Genomic DNA, 12,565 nt, shown 5'->3' on the forward strand with positions numbered 1-12,565 from the left:
AGGTAAGCCCCGGCCGGGTCCACTCACGCTGTACATCTCTCTCTTGGCGTTGATGTTGGTGTTGCCATTGCTCCAGTCGTAGGCTATCTCCTCCTCCTCCCTCTCGTTGAGCCAGATCAGCTCCTCAGTGCAATGCGACACGAACGCATGCAGGCTCTCCAGGCTCCGCAAGCGCCATGAGGAATGTTCCTATGGCAACAGCAAAAACAAACAAACAAATAAACAATAAACATCAAACAAACATTGTTGGCAGTCAGCTGTTTGGGGATGCACTGAAAATAAAAATTGATTTCTCCTTTCTTCTCCTCGGTGTTATTTTGTTGTGGATTTAATTTGTTATTATATTATTATATATTCACAAAATCTCCAGTTAGTGGAGAACCATAGAACTGCATGTGGAGTAGCTCCCCATGCTTTAAAAAAACATGCGCAACCAAAACCCTACGGGGGTGTCCTGACAGACGACCTAGGGGAGGGTGCAGTGATATTATTATTACATATTATGTTATTATATTATATGATTATGTTATTATTATATATGATGTTATTATATTATGGTATAACGTTATTATATTATTATATATTATGTTATTATATATATATTATATATTGTTATTATATTATATTATTATGTTATATAGTAATGTTTCTGACTGTCACTACGAGACTGTGTTCAGCTGTTCACAATGATCTGTGGTCTCCAGTCAGGGCGGCAGGTTTACAAAATCATACCCCCCCCCCCGTTTTAAAGGGGAGGCTGTTCATCGCAATAGCATCTTAATTATTTCAAAAGAATGACATTAATTCACATTCTTAGAAGAAATGAAAGGGGCAAAGGTAAAAATCTTAATTGCTAAATATTTGAAGAATTTTTTTTCAGTCTACTCAACTTTATTCAGGATTAGATACTTGATTTATAAAAAGATTCAATATAAAAATTCTACCATGGATGATATTACTCAGTTTTTTTTTTGATTAAGAGAGCCCGTGTAATTGGTTTTTTTTTTATCTGTCTAGTTTAATGAGTGGCCCTGTGATGGCCTGGTGGCCTGTCCAGGGTGTCGCCCTGCCTGCCACCCAGTGACTGCTGGGATAGGCTCCAGCATCCCGCGACCCTGAGAGCAGGATAAGCGGTTTGGATAATGGATGGATTTAATTTATTATAATATAGTTAACAGATGCTTTGGTCAAGAGAGAACAACCGGAGATGCTCCAAATTCTCGAACCCCAACAACTGATGGTGCGGAGTGTCAACACCCAGACAAACAGACATAATACCTTCTCCTCTGACAACCTTCTTGAAACTAGCGCAGTCGTCAGTTCAAGGTTGCTTTTACAGAATTCAAATTCCTACCTTTCCTAATTCTCTAATAACTGGTTTACAACTTTTCATACTGACAAATTACTTTGGAGCATTTCTCTAAATTTCACTCATCTGAGATATAATCAATGGTGGACGCAGCTACAACACGTCAGCCTTAAAAAAAAACACCCTAACCAGGAAGCCAGTAAGGCTGTTGCCATGGTAACAGAGATGTGTGAGAGTCATGAGGTCAGGAAAGTTATTCCTCCAGGTGAGCGGACACACACGCAGACAGACGGAGAGACAGTCAGACATGCAGACCATCGAACACACACAGAGACACATAAGAGCAAGTACATGTGCACTCAGGCCACATACACAAATACACACCCAGGCATGTCGCTTTGAATTGGCTGCGCAGAAACGAATGAACCGAGTGTGTATGCATGAGGCTGGGCAGAGAGTGGAAAAGAGTAAATGGCTAAAACTGAATGAGATGAAGACAGAGCAGAGGAGAGGAAAAGAGAGCAAGTAAGTAAAAAGAAGACAGCAGGTGCAGACCGGCATTTATTTAGTCATGGTGTAATTGGATTAACCCTGAACTGGAAAACAATGAGGTTTTGTAGTGTTGACGACAGCACACAGACAGACAAAAAACACTCACAATAAAGCATGCTGGAGGTCAGATAATTTACATGGAGACACGGCCTTAACAGTACAAAGTAAACAAAATACACATACCCCCCCCCTCTCCATGCACACAGACAGACAGACAGACAGACAGACAGACAGACAGACAGACAGACAGACACTTTAGCACTGACCAGTAGTTTGCAGTATTGGTGCTCCAGCTTGGCCAGAGTTTCAGAGTAATTGCTCCTGAAGTTAGGAGAGACGTTTGCCTGCAGAAGAGGGGAAAAAGACTTAATTACCACCACAGCTCCCGGACACCTGTGTTTGAGTATGTCTTTCTGTGAGTAGTTGTGTGTGTGTGTGTGCGCGCGGTATAACTGACAGTTGTGGGCCCTCTCTATTAACTTTCATAAATCAGTCTGTGTGGTGTGTCTTTATGATTGTATGCATAACTGTGTAGGTACTGTATCTGAATGTATTCATGTGTGTGTGTGTGTACGCATACCTCATAGTTGCGGGCCTCCTGCAGACTTTTCAGCAACTCCTCCACAGCAGTGTGTATGGCGTTATGTTCCTGGAGGTGATTTTCTACCGAAGGGAGGTCTGCCCCCCACTCAGCACGCTCCAACAACTCCTAAAAAACACAAACAAGTATCCAAACATCACAGGCTGGTTCAACAGAAGATATTCATACGTCAAGAAATCTATCAATTTTTTTACACATCACTACTGAAAAATCATCTTTGTAAGTAATAACTTGTTCTGATGCAGTGTCTGTGTGGCTGATTATGTTATGGACTCCAACACAATAAAGTATTTCTGGATGTTGCTGATTAAGTATTTATTATTTATTAGCCCACAGCACCTTCTTTTGATCTTAATTTGATGCTGTGCTGAGCAGCCAATGAACTATCAGACCACTAATGATATATGTATGTAAATTTTTGTTAGGGCGACGTTGGACATAAGCGTTGCAAGTAGTGTAGCACTGTTTGTTCTTAATGAGGCCAGCAGTCAATGTTTCCCCACCATGTTCCCTTCATCACAGTTGGTGGATGAGTTAATGTGGCTGTGGTGGTGTTTTTTTTGTTTGTTTTGTATTTAATCAGCTCTCTGGGCCCGCATAATACATTGTTTACTAAATACTAATAGCTCTCAAACTGACGTGTTGATCTGTGTACTGGGTTTTAGGAACCTGTCAATGATGCTGCTTTTAAAATATATTGAGTAACATAATGATAACATAAGATGACATATGTGTCACGCACACACTGCCAGCAGGCTTCAAGGGCACATGCAGCTCATGCTAACCTAACAATCACTAGCAATTTCTTAATGCAAATTCAAAACAGCTCAAAATCCACCTCCATCAATCTAGAAATGCATGAGAGAAATCCTCAAAAGCATAAAGATGAGATGTTAGTGTATGACATTGTTAAAGGCATTCATTTTACACCCCTACAAATTGTTATTTGGACTAAAACAGCACTGGATCCAGAATCCCTTATTATTTCCCCCTCCCCCTTTTTCTCCCCAATTGCACTTGGCCAATTACCCCACTCTTCTGAGCCATCCCAGTCGCTGCTCCACCCCCTCTGCTGATCCAGGGAGGGCTGCAGACTACCACATGCCTCCTCGTGGAAGCGCCAGCTGCTTTTTTTCACCTGACAGTGAAGAGTTTCACCAGGGGGATGTAGCGCATGGGAGGATCACGCTATTCCCCCAGCCCCCCCCCTAAAAAAAACAGGCGCCCCAAATGACCAGAGGAGGTGTTAGTGCAGCAACCAGGACACATACCCTCACATCCGGCTTGCCACCTACAAAAATGGCCAATTGTGTCTGTAGGGACACCCAACTAGACCAGAGGTAACACAGGGATTCGAACTGCCGATCCCCATGTTGGTAGGCAACGGAACAGACCGCTATGCTACCTGGATGCCCCTAGAATCCATTATTTAAGCCTGAAATCTATGCCACGCTACGGAAGTCAATGCTGTTGCCACCACTGTTAATATGACAACAAGTTTCTCTCACCTGTGTCTCCTCCACCCATCCCAGTAATTCATAGATGAACCTCAGGCTTCCCTCATCCTCTGATGAGGACATGGCCACCAGCTGGGAACGGGTCATGGGTTTCCGAAGCAGGGCAGCCCCGACCGCTCCCACCGCGCCCACGGCTCCCAGCAGAGTCTGTCCCAGGGAGAGACTGCCATCTGTGGGCCTCAGTCCGGTCTGGTCCCCCCGTGTTGACCCCAGGGTCTGGGAGAAATGTCCCTTCCTGTAGATGCTGGAGCACTGGAGTCTGAGGGAGACCAGCTCCTCTTGAAGGCAAGATACCCTGAGGAAGACATTGCTCTTTCACTTTTAACCCTAAAACTCACTCTACACTTTACCACACCCTAACCTGTATTCAATTAATATTCATAAATCACACTAAAAGTTGAACATTAGAGTCTGTGTCTCAAACAGACGTGTCGAAATTTGACACCATGGGATGAGGAAGTGTTGGCCTCTTAGTCTACCACTGCTTTACTACGCACAAAAATACTAAATAAAAAAAAAGCTTAAATCATGAAGATTTGCATGCAAAAAAATGTAATTTTTGATGCTTTCCATCTCTGGCATAGCTAAAACAGTAAATCCATGAATATCCAAATCATTAAGGCTTCTGAAGTTGACTCTGACTCATTTTAATGGTTGTCAGGTACGACTCAAGAACAACTATAGGACACAGCGTACTGCACGTCTCCAACATGGCAGCCAAACGTGGAAAAAGAAGGCAGGTCAGAATTAACACAGCGCCAAAACACACCTGAAAGCCAGCTGATCCACCTGGTAGTACTTCTCCTCTCTGAGGACACCGAGATCCTTATCAAGCTGTCCGAGGAGAGACTCGCAGTCCTGCAGGTAGCAGGCCAGCTCTCTCTCACACTGCACCGCCTCACCACTCTCCATGCGAGACATGTCCTGGGGAGAGAGACAGAGACAGGATTAGATGGGGCTTTGCTTGTTTGTTGTTCGTTACTTCTGCTTGTGTATATAAGTGACCCCCCCCCCCTTTTCTCCCGATTGTACTTGGACAATTACCCCTCTTCTAAGCACTCCTGGTCACTGCCCCACCCCCTCTGCCAATCCAGGGAGGGCTGCAGACTACCACGTCTCCTCCGATACACGTGGAGTCGCCAGCCGCTTCTTTTCACCTGACAGTGAGGAGTTTCACTAGGTAGACGTAGCATGTGGGAGGATCGCGCTATTCCCCCTCCGCCCCGACCGACCAGAGGAGGCGCTAGTGCAGCGACCAGGACACATACCCACATCTGGCTTCCCAGCCACAGACACGGCCAATTGTGTCTGTAGGGCCTCCCGACCAAGCCGGAGGTAACACGGGGGTTCGAACCGGGGATCCCCGTACTGGTAGGCAACGGAATAGACCGCCATGCTACTTGGACTCCCCAGTAAGGGATTAATGTGGTTACTTTTTTTCCTATCCACTTGCCCAGCATAAACTCTTATTTAGCTTAGACAGACAGATGGACAGACAGACGAGAAAGAGGCAGACAGACAGAGCCTGGATTAAATAGCACTTTCAATGCAAAACCAGTAGAAAGGCACTGCTTTAGCTGAAAGTGTCCCTTTGGACATCAGCTGAAGGGAACTGGTGGCTAAGAACAATAATCAGGGTGTTGTTACTGAAACCACAACATGGAAGAGTCAGGACTCTGTTGTGTGTTTGCTGTTGAGGTCGTTCGTTGTTAAGGAGGAATTGTAAGAAAAGATAGCAGTAGCAACGGCAAAGTGTGTGTGTGTGTGTGTGTGTGTGAGTGTGTGTGTGTGTGTGTGTGTGTGTGTGTGTGAGTAAAAAGAGAACTTACAGCTTGTAGTGTGTTCTTGGCCAAGGTGAGTTTCTCTTCACAGTCCACAGCCATATTTTGGAACTTATTAGCCTTTTGAAGCAGTAACTCTAACCTGAATATCACACACACACACACACACACACACACTTTGATTGATGTCATCACTGTGGGACACTTTTCCACGTAACAAAAATGAAATAATGGGGAAGAACAAAGAAAACAGCCTGTGGCTGTGGCAGGACACAGCTCTGGTTTAAGCGTCACCATGGGGGGAAATGTCCCTTTAAAGCAGTGATGTACGGCAAAACTCTTTTGGACAACGGGGCTAACAAAGTTTTTTGGTAGCACATGTGAATGTGTGAGAATGATTAAATTACGTTATAATTAAGTTTCCTTTATTAGTCCCCTTGGGGAAATTCAGTTACTGCAAATGAACCCATCCTAGCTGTGATGTGTAGCTAGGAGCAGCAGGCTGCCGCCTTCATGCTGCACCCGCAGACCAACTCCACTTCTCTTCCCATTGCCTCGGTCAGGGGCACAGACAGGAGTATTAACCCTAACATGCATGTTTCTTCTGATGGTGGGGGGAACCGGACAAAACCCACCGCAGACACGGGGAGAACATGCAAACGCCACACAGAGGATGACCTGGGATGACCCCCCCAAAGTTGTACAACCCCGGGGTTCAAATCTAGGACCTTCTTGCTGTGAGGCGACGGCGCTAACCACTGGGCCCCCGTGCCGCCCAATTGAGTCCGTTTATGAGAAATGAGTATACCATATGCATTCATGCAGAAATGTGTGTCATTCTGTGTGCATGCATACCTCTCCACAGCAGGCCGTAGAGCCTTCTCTCTGTCGAGCATCTCCAAAATCAGTTTGCCCCACTCTTCATCTAGGTCATTGGGATGGAGGCCCGGCGGGAGCTTAATACGCCCAAACTCTATCCACATCTAGTCACACAGACGGGTATTAACTTATGCCAAAAAAGACACAAGATTAGCACATTCAACTAAAACAGAAGGACTATTACATCAGTAATAGAATCAAACATGTGTTCAAAGGATGACAAGTCTTCATCTAGCCACAAACGCCCGCATACATGATGGTCAGAGCAGCTGATTGCATATAACAGAGAAACAGTGTCGTCTACTATCATGTGTTTGTGTTTGATCAAACAATCTATTGAGAACAGTGGGAGCTCCAGGAAAAGGATGTTTTCTCATTCTCACAGTCACAAACAAAAACACAAATACACAGGAAACATATGTGGACTACCATTCCCGCACTTCCCCTGAGCAAAGCCCCATGATTCCCAGTGAGTCTTGCATGTGGTGACAAAATTGAGGCCTCCCTTCTCTCTACTTTTGCCTCTCCTTCATCCTCCCTCCCTTCCCCACCAGCACAGCCTCACCTCCAGGAGCTTGTAGAGGTGCTCGATGTGACCCTTCTCCTTCTCCTTGGCGGGGATCTCCGTTTCTTTGAAATGGATGTATTTATTGTAAAGTGCCTGATGGAGGTGTGTGGGCAAGATTAGGGTGGAGTCAAAGGGACACAGAGAAAGGGGGGAGTGGAGGTGGGTGGGCGGGGGAACAAGAGAGACAGAAAAAGAGGTTATTGATGGACGCCGGGGTCAATACGGCATCGGACACCGACGTCTGAGGTCAAACAGAAAATCGTTCGGCTGTTATCGGATGTGGAAGTGCTGTAATCACAACCCCTCTCCCTGGAGCCCACTACACTTCCTCCTGCTCAATATGTCGTATTCTGCTGAGGTGGTTCACCCCGTTTCTGCAACATCCCTTCCTCCTCTCTTTCTTAACTCCTCACCCACCTCCAACCCTTCACACTCCCCGTCCTTTCACTTATTCTCCCGTTCAACAGGTTTATCCCTCTCTCTCTCTCTCTCTCTCTCTCTCTCTCTCTCTCTCTCTCTCTCTCTCTCTCTCTCTCTCTCTCTCTCTCTCTCTCTCTCTCTCTCTCTCTCTCTCAGCACTGCAAAAACAGTTTATCTGAAGAAGTCTAACAGTCTTAAAATCAAAGGGAATGGGTCCGCGGTGGTGTAGAGGTCTAAGCATCGGCTTTGTGTCGATGCAGTTGCCCACTGGGGACCGGGGTTCGTGCCTCGGTCTCGTCAGATCCGACTATGGCCGGACTCGACGAAGCAGCAATAATTGGCAACGCTCTCTTCGGGAGGGGGGCGGAGTCGGCTTGTGTTCGTCACATGAATGCGTCTCTGTGTGTGTTGGAAAAAGCAGCGGTTCGGCCTGGATTCACCTTGTCACGAAAGTGGCGAGGCGTCTCCTTCGAGACTGCCAGCCAGAGAGATGCAGTTGGTGAACGCATGCAGTAGGAGGGTGGGAGTGTCTGAACTAAAAAAAAAAAGGGATAGATTGACCACTAAATTGGGGGAAAAAAGGGAAAAATCAGAAATAAATAATAATAAAAATCAAGGGAAAAAAAAAATCACATTATCTTATTTGCAATAAAAAGAAGAGTGGAGAAAATAAAAGAATAAAGAAATACAATGAGGTGACAGAAATTGACTCGTCTCCCCCCGCCCCCCCCTTCTTCAGCCCCACTTTAAAAGACTGAGGTGCCTTTCAGGGAACGGCTGCTAACCTTCTTCCATCTACCTGTACATCACCAGTCCATATCCCCCTTTCCATTTTACACTTACGGTCCTGTCTGGAAGCCAGCGTGCTGCCCGGCAGTAACACTGGGGGCTTTTCAGTAATCCAGTAATGTTCGCGTGAGGCGCTTGTGATGAACCTGCCCACCATAAGTCACATCATTTGTTGTTGGCTTTGCGTTCCACAGGGTTTCATAAGAAGCAAAGCCTTGGTGAACTTGTGGACTCTTCAGTTTGTCTCCCCACAGCAGATAAGCCTCCTGTCTCCATCAGCCTGCCTTCATTTCCCTCTTCCTACCCTGATGGACTTTATTTCAGTGCTTTCTTTTTGTTTGGGGGGGGGGGTTACTTGCCCCTTTTTCTCCCTAATTGTATCCAGCCAATTACCCCATTCTCCGAGCTGTCCCGGTCGCTGGTCCACCCCCTCTGCTGATCCGGGGAGGGCTGCAGACTACCACGTCTCCTCCGATACAGGTGGAGTCGCCAGCCGCTTTTTTCACCTGACAGTGAGGAGTTTCGCCAGGGGGATGTAGCACATGGGAGGATCAGGCTATTCCCCCTAGTCCCCCAGCCCCCTCAAAAAAACAGGCGCCCCAAACGACCAGAGGAGGTGCTAGTGCAGCGACCAGGACATATATCCTCACATCCGGCTTGCCACCTGCAAACACGGCCAATTGTGTCTGTAGGGACACCCAACTAGACCAGAGGTAACACAGGGATTCGAACTGCCGATCCCCATGTTGGTAGGCAACAGAACAGACCGCCACGCCACCCAGACACCCCGAGTCAAGCCAGGTTTGACTTTTTTTTAATGCAATCATGTTTTGCATGACCATCAGTTTGACCAACTGAAGCTCAACGTGGGGGGAGACGTTTGTGAGTGCTCACCTTGAGTTCCACAGGGTTTTGAGGGAAGTTCTTGTCGGCCATGACGGCCGTATTCTGACGGCTCCACTGGAGCAGAGAGGAGAACCTGGACTGGTACTCTGACCAGCGATGGTCCACCTCCTGATGGGGGCAGAAGAAAGGGAGGAGGCGGAAGAAGAAGTTAGAGGAAGAACAAATGTAGAGTGTAAAAAGACATTCAACCGCCATTTCTGACAGTACCAGCTAAACCTCCTTCACCACGCATCATAAATTACTGCCTTGCTTTTCAATGACATTCACGATATGTACTGTGGGAATACCCTTTGTATCCATTACAGGTTTAAAACTAATTCTTATTCAACATCTTGTATTAACAAAAACATGCTTCCCTTGCAAAAATGAAGACACCGCTATTCCCTGTATCGGCTCTACAGCGTTAAGAAAGGTGGCATTAATTTTAATTTGCTCTGAATCTAAAATCAGTTAACACCCAGCTTTGTGGGATAATCCTACGATGACTGTTCCCTGTAAAGCCATGAAGTTGATTTGAGGATTTACACTTTAGAAAACTAAAAATAAAGCCCAAAATAGTGAACACAACATGTGTAGGTTGAAATACTGAAAAAGCAACAGTATAGATAAAATAAAGAGTAGAATTTGCTATACATGTGCATTAAGAATAAAGGTAAAAAATACACAAAATCACAAATACACTGTAAATGTACTCAAGATATTAAAACTGAACGCAAACAAGGAAGGAATGATGTGGTAAATGTCCGAATAGTAGCTACTGCATGGAAAGGTACTGGTATGGTATACTGGTATGGTACACTGGTATGGTATATTGGTGTGTTGGGTTTTCAGTGGGGAAGGTAAAACGTTAACGTACACGTGCAGCAATGCCCTCTCCTCCCTCAGGGATCTTAGGGAAGGCATCATAGATGGAGGAAACGTAGGTGATGACCGACTTCTCATCAGGAGAAGGAACATCCACATCTGACAGATGACAGTACATGAGAGAGAGAGAGAGAGAGAGAGAGAGAGAGAGAGAGAGAGAGAGAGAGAGAGAGAGAGAGAGAGAGAGACAGTACATGAGAGAGGGAGAGAGAGACAGAGACAAAAAGCATGAACACAATGGGGGTTTTTCAAAGTATAAAGTCAAGAAAAATAAATAAAATCAAGTGCGTCAAACACTAAACACAAAAGCATCATCTGTGGAAATATCTGAATATATATATTTCACAGCTAAGTAAGGGATAACGTGATGGAGAACCTTCTGTACAGTATCCACATTGTTTGGTATTGCACTGAGAAGAAACACCTTGACATAAATACCAACAGATTCATTCATTATCCAAACTGCTTATTCCTTACTCAGGATTGTGGGATGCTGGAAACTACCCAGCAGTCACTGGGCGGCAGGCGGGGAGACACCCTGGATAGGCCGTCAGGCCATCACAGGGCCCACACACAAACACACATTTACACCTAGGGCCAATTTAGTACTGCTGAGTTACCTGACCTACATGTCTTTGGACTGTGGGAGGGAACCGGAGCACCCGGAGGAAACCCACGCAGACACGGGGAGAACATGCAAACTCCACACAGAGGACGACTTGGGACGACCCCCAAGGTTGGACAACCCCGAGGCTCGAACCCAGGGCCTTCTTACTGTGAGGTTTTCGTGCTAACCACTGCGCCAGCGTGCCGCCCACCTGAGTAGATGGCTAATAAAACTAAAACCAACCGTTTAGTCACTTCCTGTCTGACTGATAGGTGGGAAAACAAGCAACACTTTAAACAAAAAAAAAAAGGGAAAAAAAGGAATGTTTGCTTCTAAACAGCATCCTATATTTCTTGCGTGCCGCAGGGAAATAAGGCAGCTGTGGCCACCGTCAACCGGTACATCTCTGCTACAGCCAAAAGAATTGTCTTCTAGCTAAAAAGGACTAAAACACGAACTAAAGACAAATGTGTGTATGTGGGTTTTCTTTCCATCCAAACACCACACCGGCTGATTTTACAACCGGACTGGTTAGTGGACTAACCAGTGAAATTAGCTGGTGTAGCGTTGGGGCGAGTGGTTTCTCAAAATGCTTGCAGCGTTGCATAAAAAAGACCACAATACCAAAGACAAGAAAGCTCAACCAGAAAAGGAAACTAAAAAGTGATGGAGGGGGTAAAAAAATCGATCACGACACCAAACATGCTTACCCCTGATCTTCTTCTTGTACTTCCTGAATGTGAATGTGGCTTCACTCAGTCTTTATTCAACTCTTTTCCTTAACATTTTTTTTTTAAAAATGCCCCCCCCCCCCCCCCCAATTGTATCCGGCCAATTACCCCACTCTTCCGAGCCATCCCTGTCGCTGCTCAACCGCCTCTTCCGATCCGGGAAGGGCTGCAGACTACCACATGCCTCCTCTGATACATGTGGAGTCACCAGCCGCTTCTTTTCACCTGACGGTGAGGAGTTTCACCAGGGGGTCGTAGCGCGTGGGAGGATCACGCTATTCCCCCCAGTTCCCCCTCCCCCTGAACAGATGCACCGACCCACCAGAGGAGGCGCTAGTGCAGCGACCAGGACACATACCCACATCCGGCTTCAAACCCGCAGACACAGCAATTGTGTCTGTAGGGACGCCCGACCAAGCCAGAGGCAACACGGAGATTCAAACCGGCGATCCCCAACTAGCAAGACAGTTTAGTGTTGAAACTGGGATGCATTATTGTTAGACACAGACCAGTCTACCCAGACTGCCGACCATCAATCAGCCAGTCAGCCAATCACCAGACATTCAGGTGCCACACACATAAAGAGGCGTTACCTTCAGCGTCCAGTAGTCTGGTCACCCCGAGCGACTCAGCGATCTCGAACGCCTGTTCCAGGTTGTCACGGTTACTCTGCCTCGCCACCAACTCCATATCAATCAGGTCTGGCCTGGAGTGCACACACACACACACACACACACACACACACACACACACACACACACACACACACACACACACACACAGATAAGAGACGAAAAACTTGAACTTGTGCTAGAGAGTGTGTATTCGTATGTGTGTGTATGTTTCTGTCCGTCCATGTTGTTAACCTGTATCTGTGCAGCAGAGCGTTGAACATGCGTCCATCGCTCCAGGAGGAGGTGAAGTTGACACAGCGGAGGCCGGGGTAGCCCTCCGTGGCCTGCTGGCTCCATAGCAAAAGCTTCTCCTTGGCTGTGAGGTCGCCCGACTCCCCGCTCACGTAGATCTCCGAGATCTGATGAG

The 12,565-nt window shown here is 46.5% G+C and overlaps 1 protein-coding gene across 1 annotated transcript in view; it reads right to left on the bottom strand.

Annotated features, from left to right (window-relative positions):
• The window catches only part of macf1a (microtubule actin crosslinking factor 1a), a 302,357-nt gene that overhangs the window by 177,559 nt on the left and 112,233 nt on the right, over positions 1–12,565 (bottom strand). Inside the window, exons 3-14 of the mRNA XM_056298025.1 lie at positions 12,391–12,557; positions 12,118–12,230; positions 10,179–10,285; positions 9,311–9,430; positions 7,205–7,300; positions 6,616–6,743; positions 5,809–5,902; positions 4,749–4,903; positions 3,971–4,274; positions 2,442–2,570; positions 2,128–2,205; positions 28–189 (exon numbers count right to left, since the gene is read on the bottom strand). Coding sequence (XP_056154000.1) covers positions 28–189; positions 2,128–2,205; positions 2,442–2,570; positions 3,971–4,274; positions 4,749–4,903; positions 5,809–5,902; positions 6,616–6,743; positions 7,205–7,300; positions 9,311–9,430; positions 10,179–10,285; positions 12,118–12,230; positions 12,391–12,557 — 1,653 coding nt within the window. The remainder of the gene's footprint in view (positions 1–27; positions 190–2,127; positions 2,206–2,441; positions 2,571–3,970; positions 4,275–4,748; positions 4,904–5,808; positions 5,903–6,615; positions 6,744–7,204; positions 7,301–9,310; positions 9,431–10,178; positions 10,286–12,117; positions 12,231–12,390; positions 12,558–12,565) is intronic.

Source organism: Lampris incognitus, chromosome 18 (genome assembly GCF_029633865.1).
Source record: "Lampris incognitus isolate fLamInc1 chromosome 18, fLamInc1.hap2, whole genome shotgun sequence".
Lineage (NCBI taxonomy): Eukaryota > Metazoa > Chordata > Actinopteri > Lampriformes > Lampridae > Lampris > Lampris incognitus.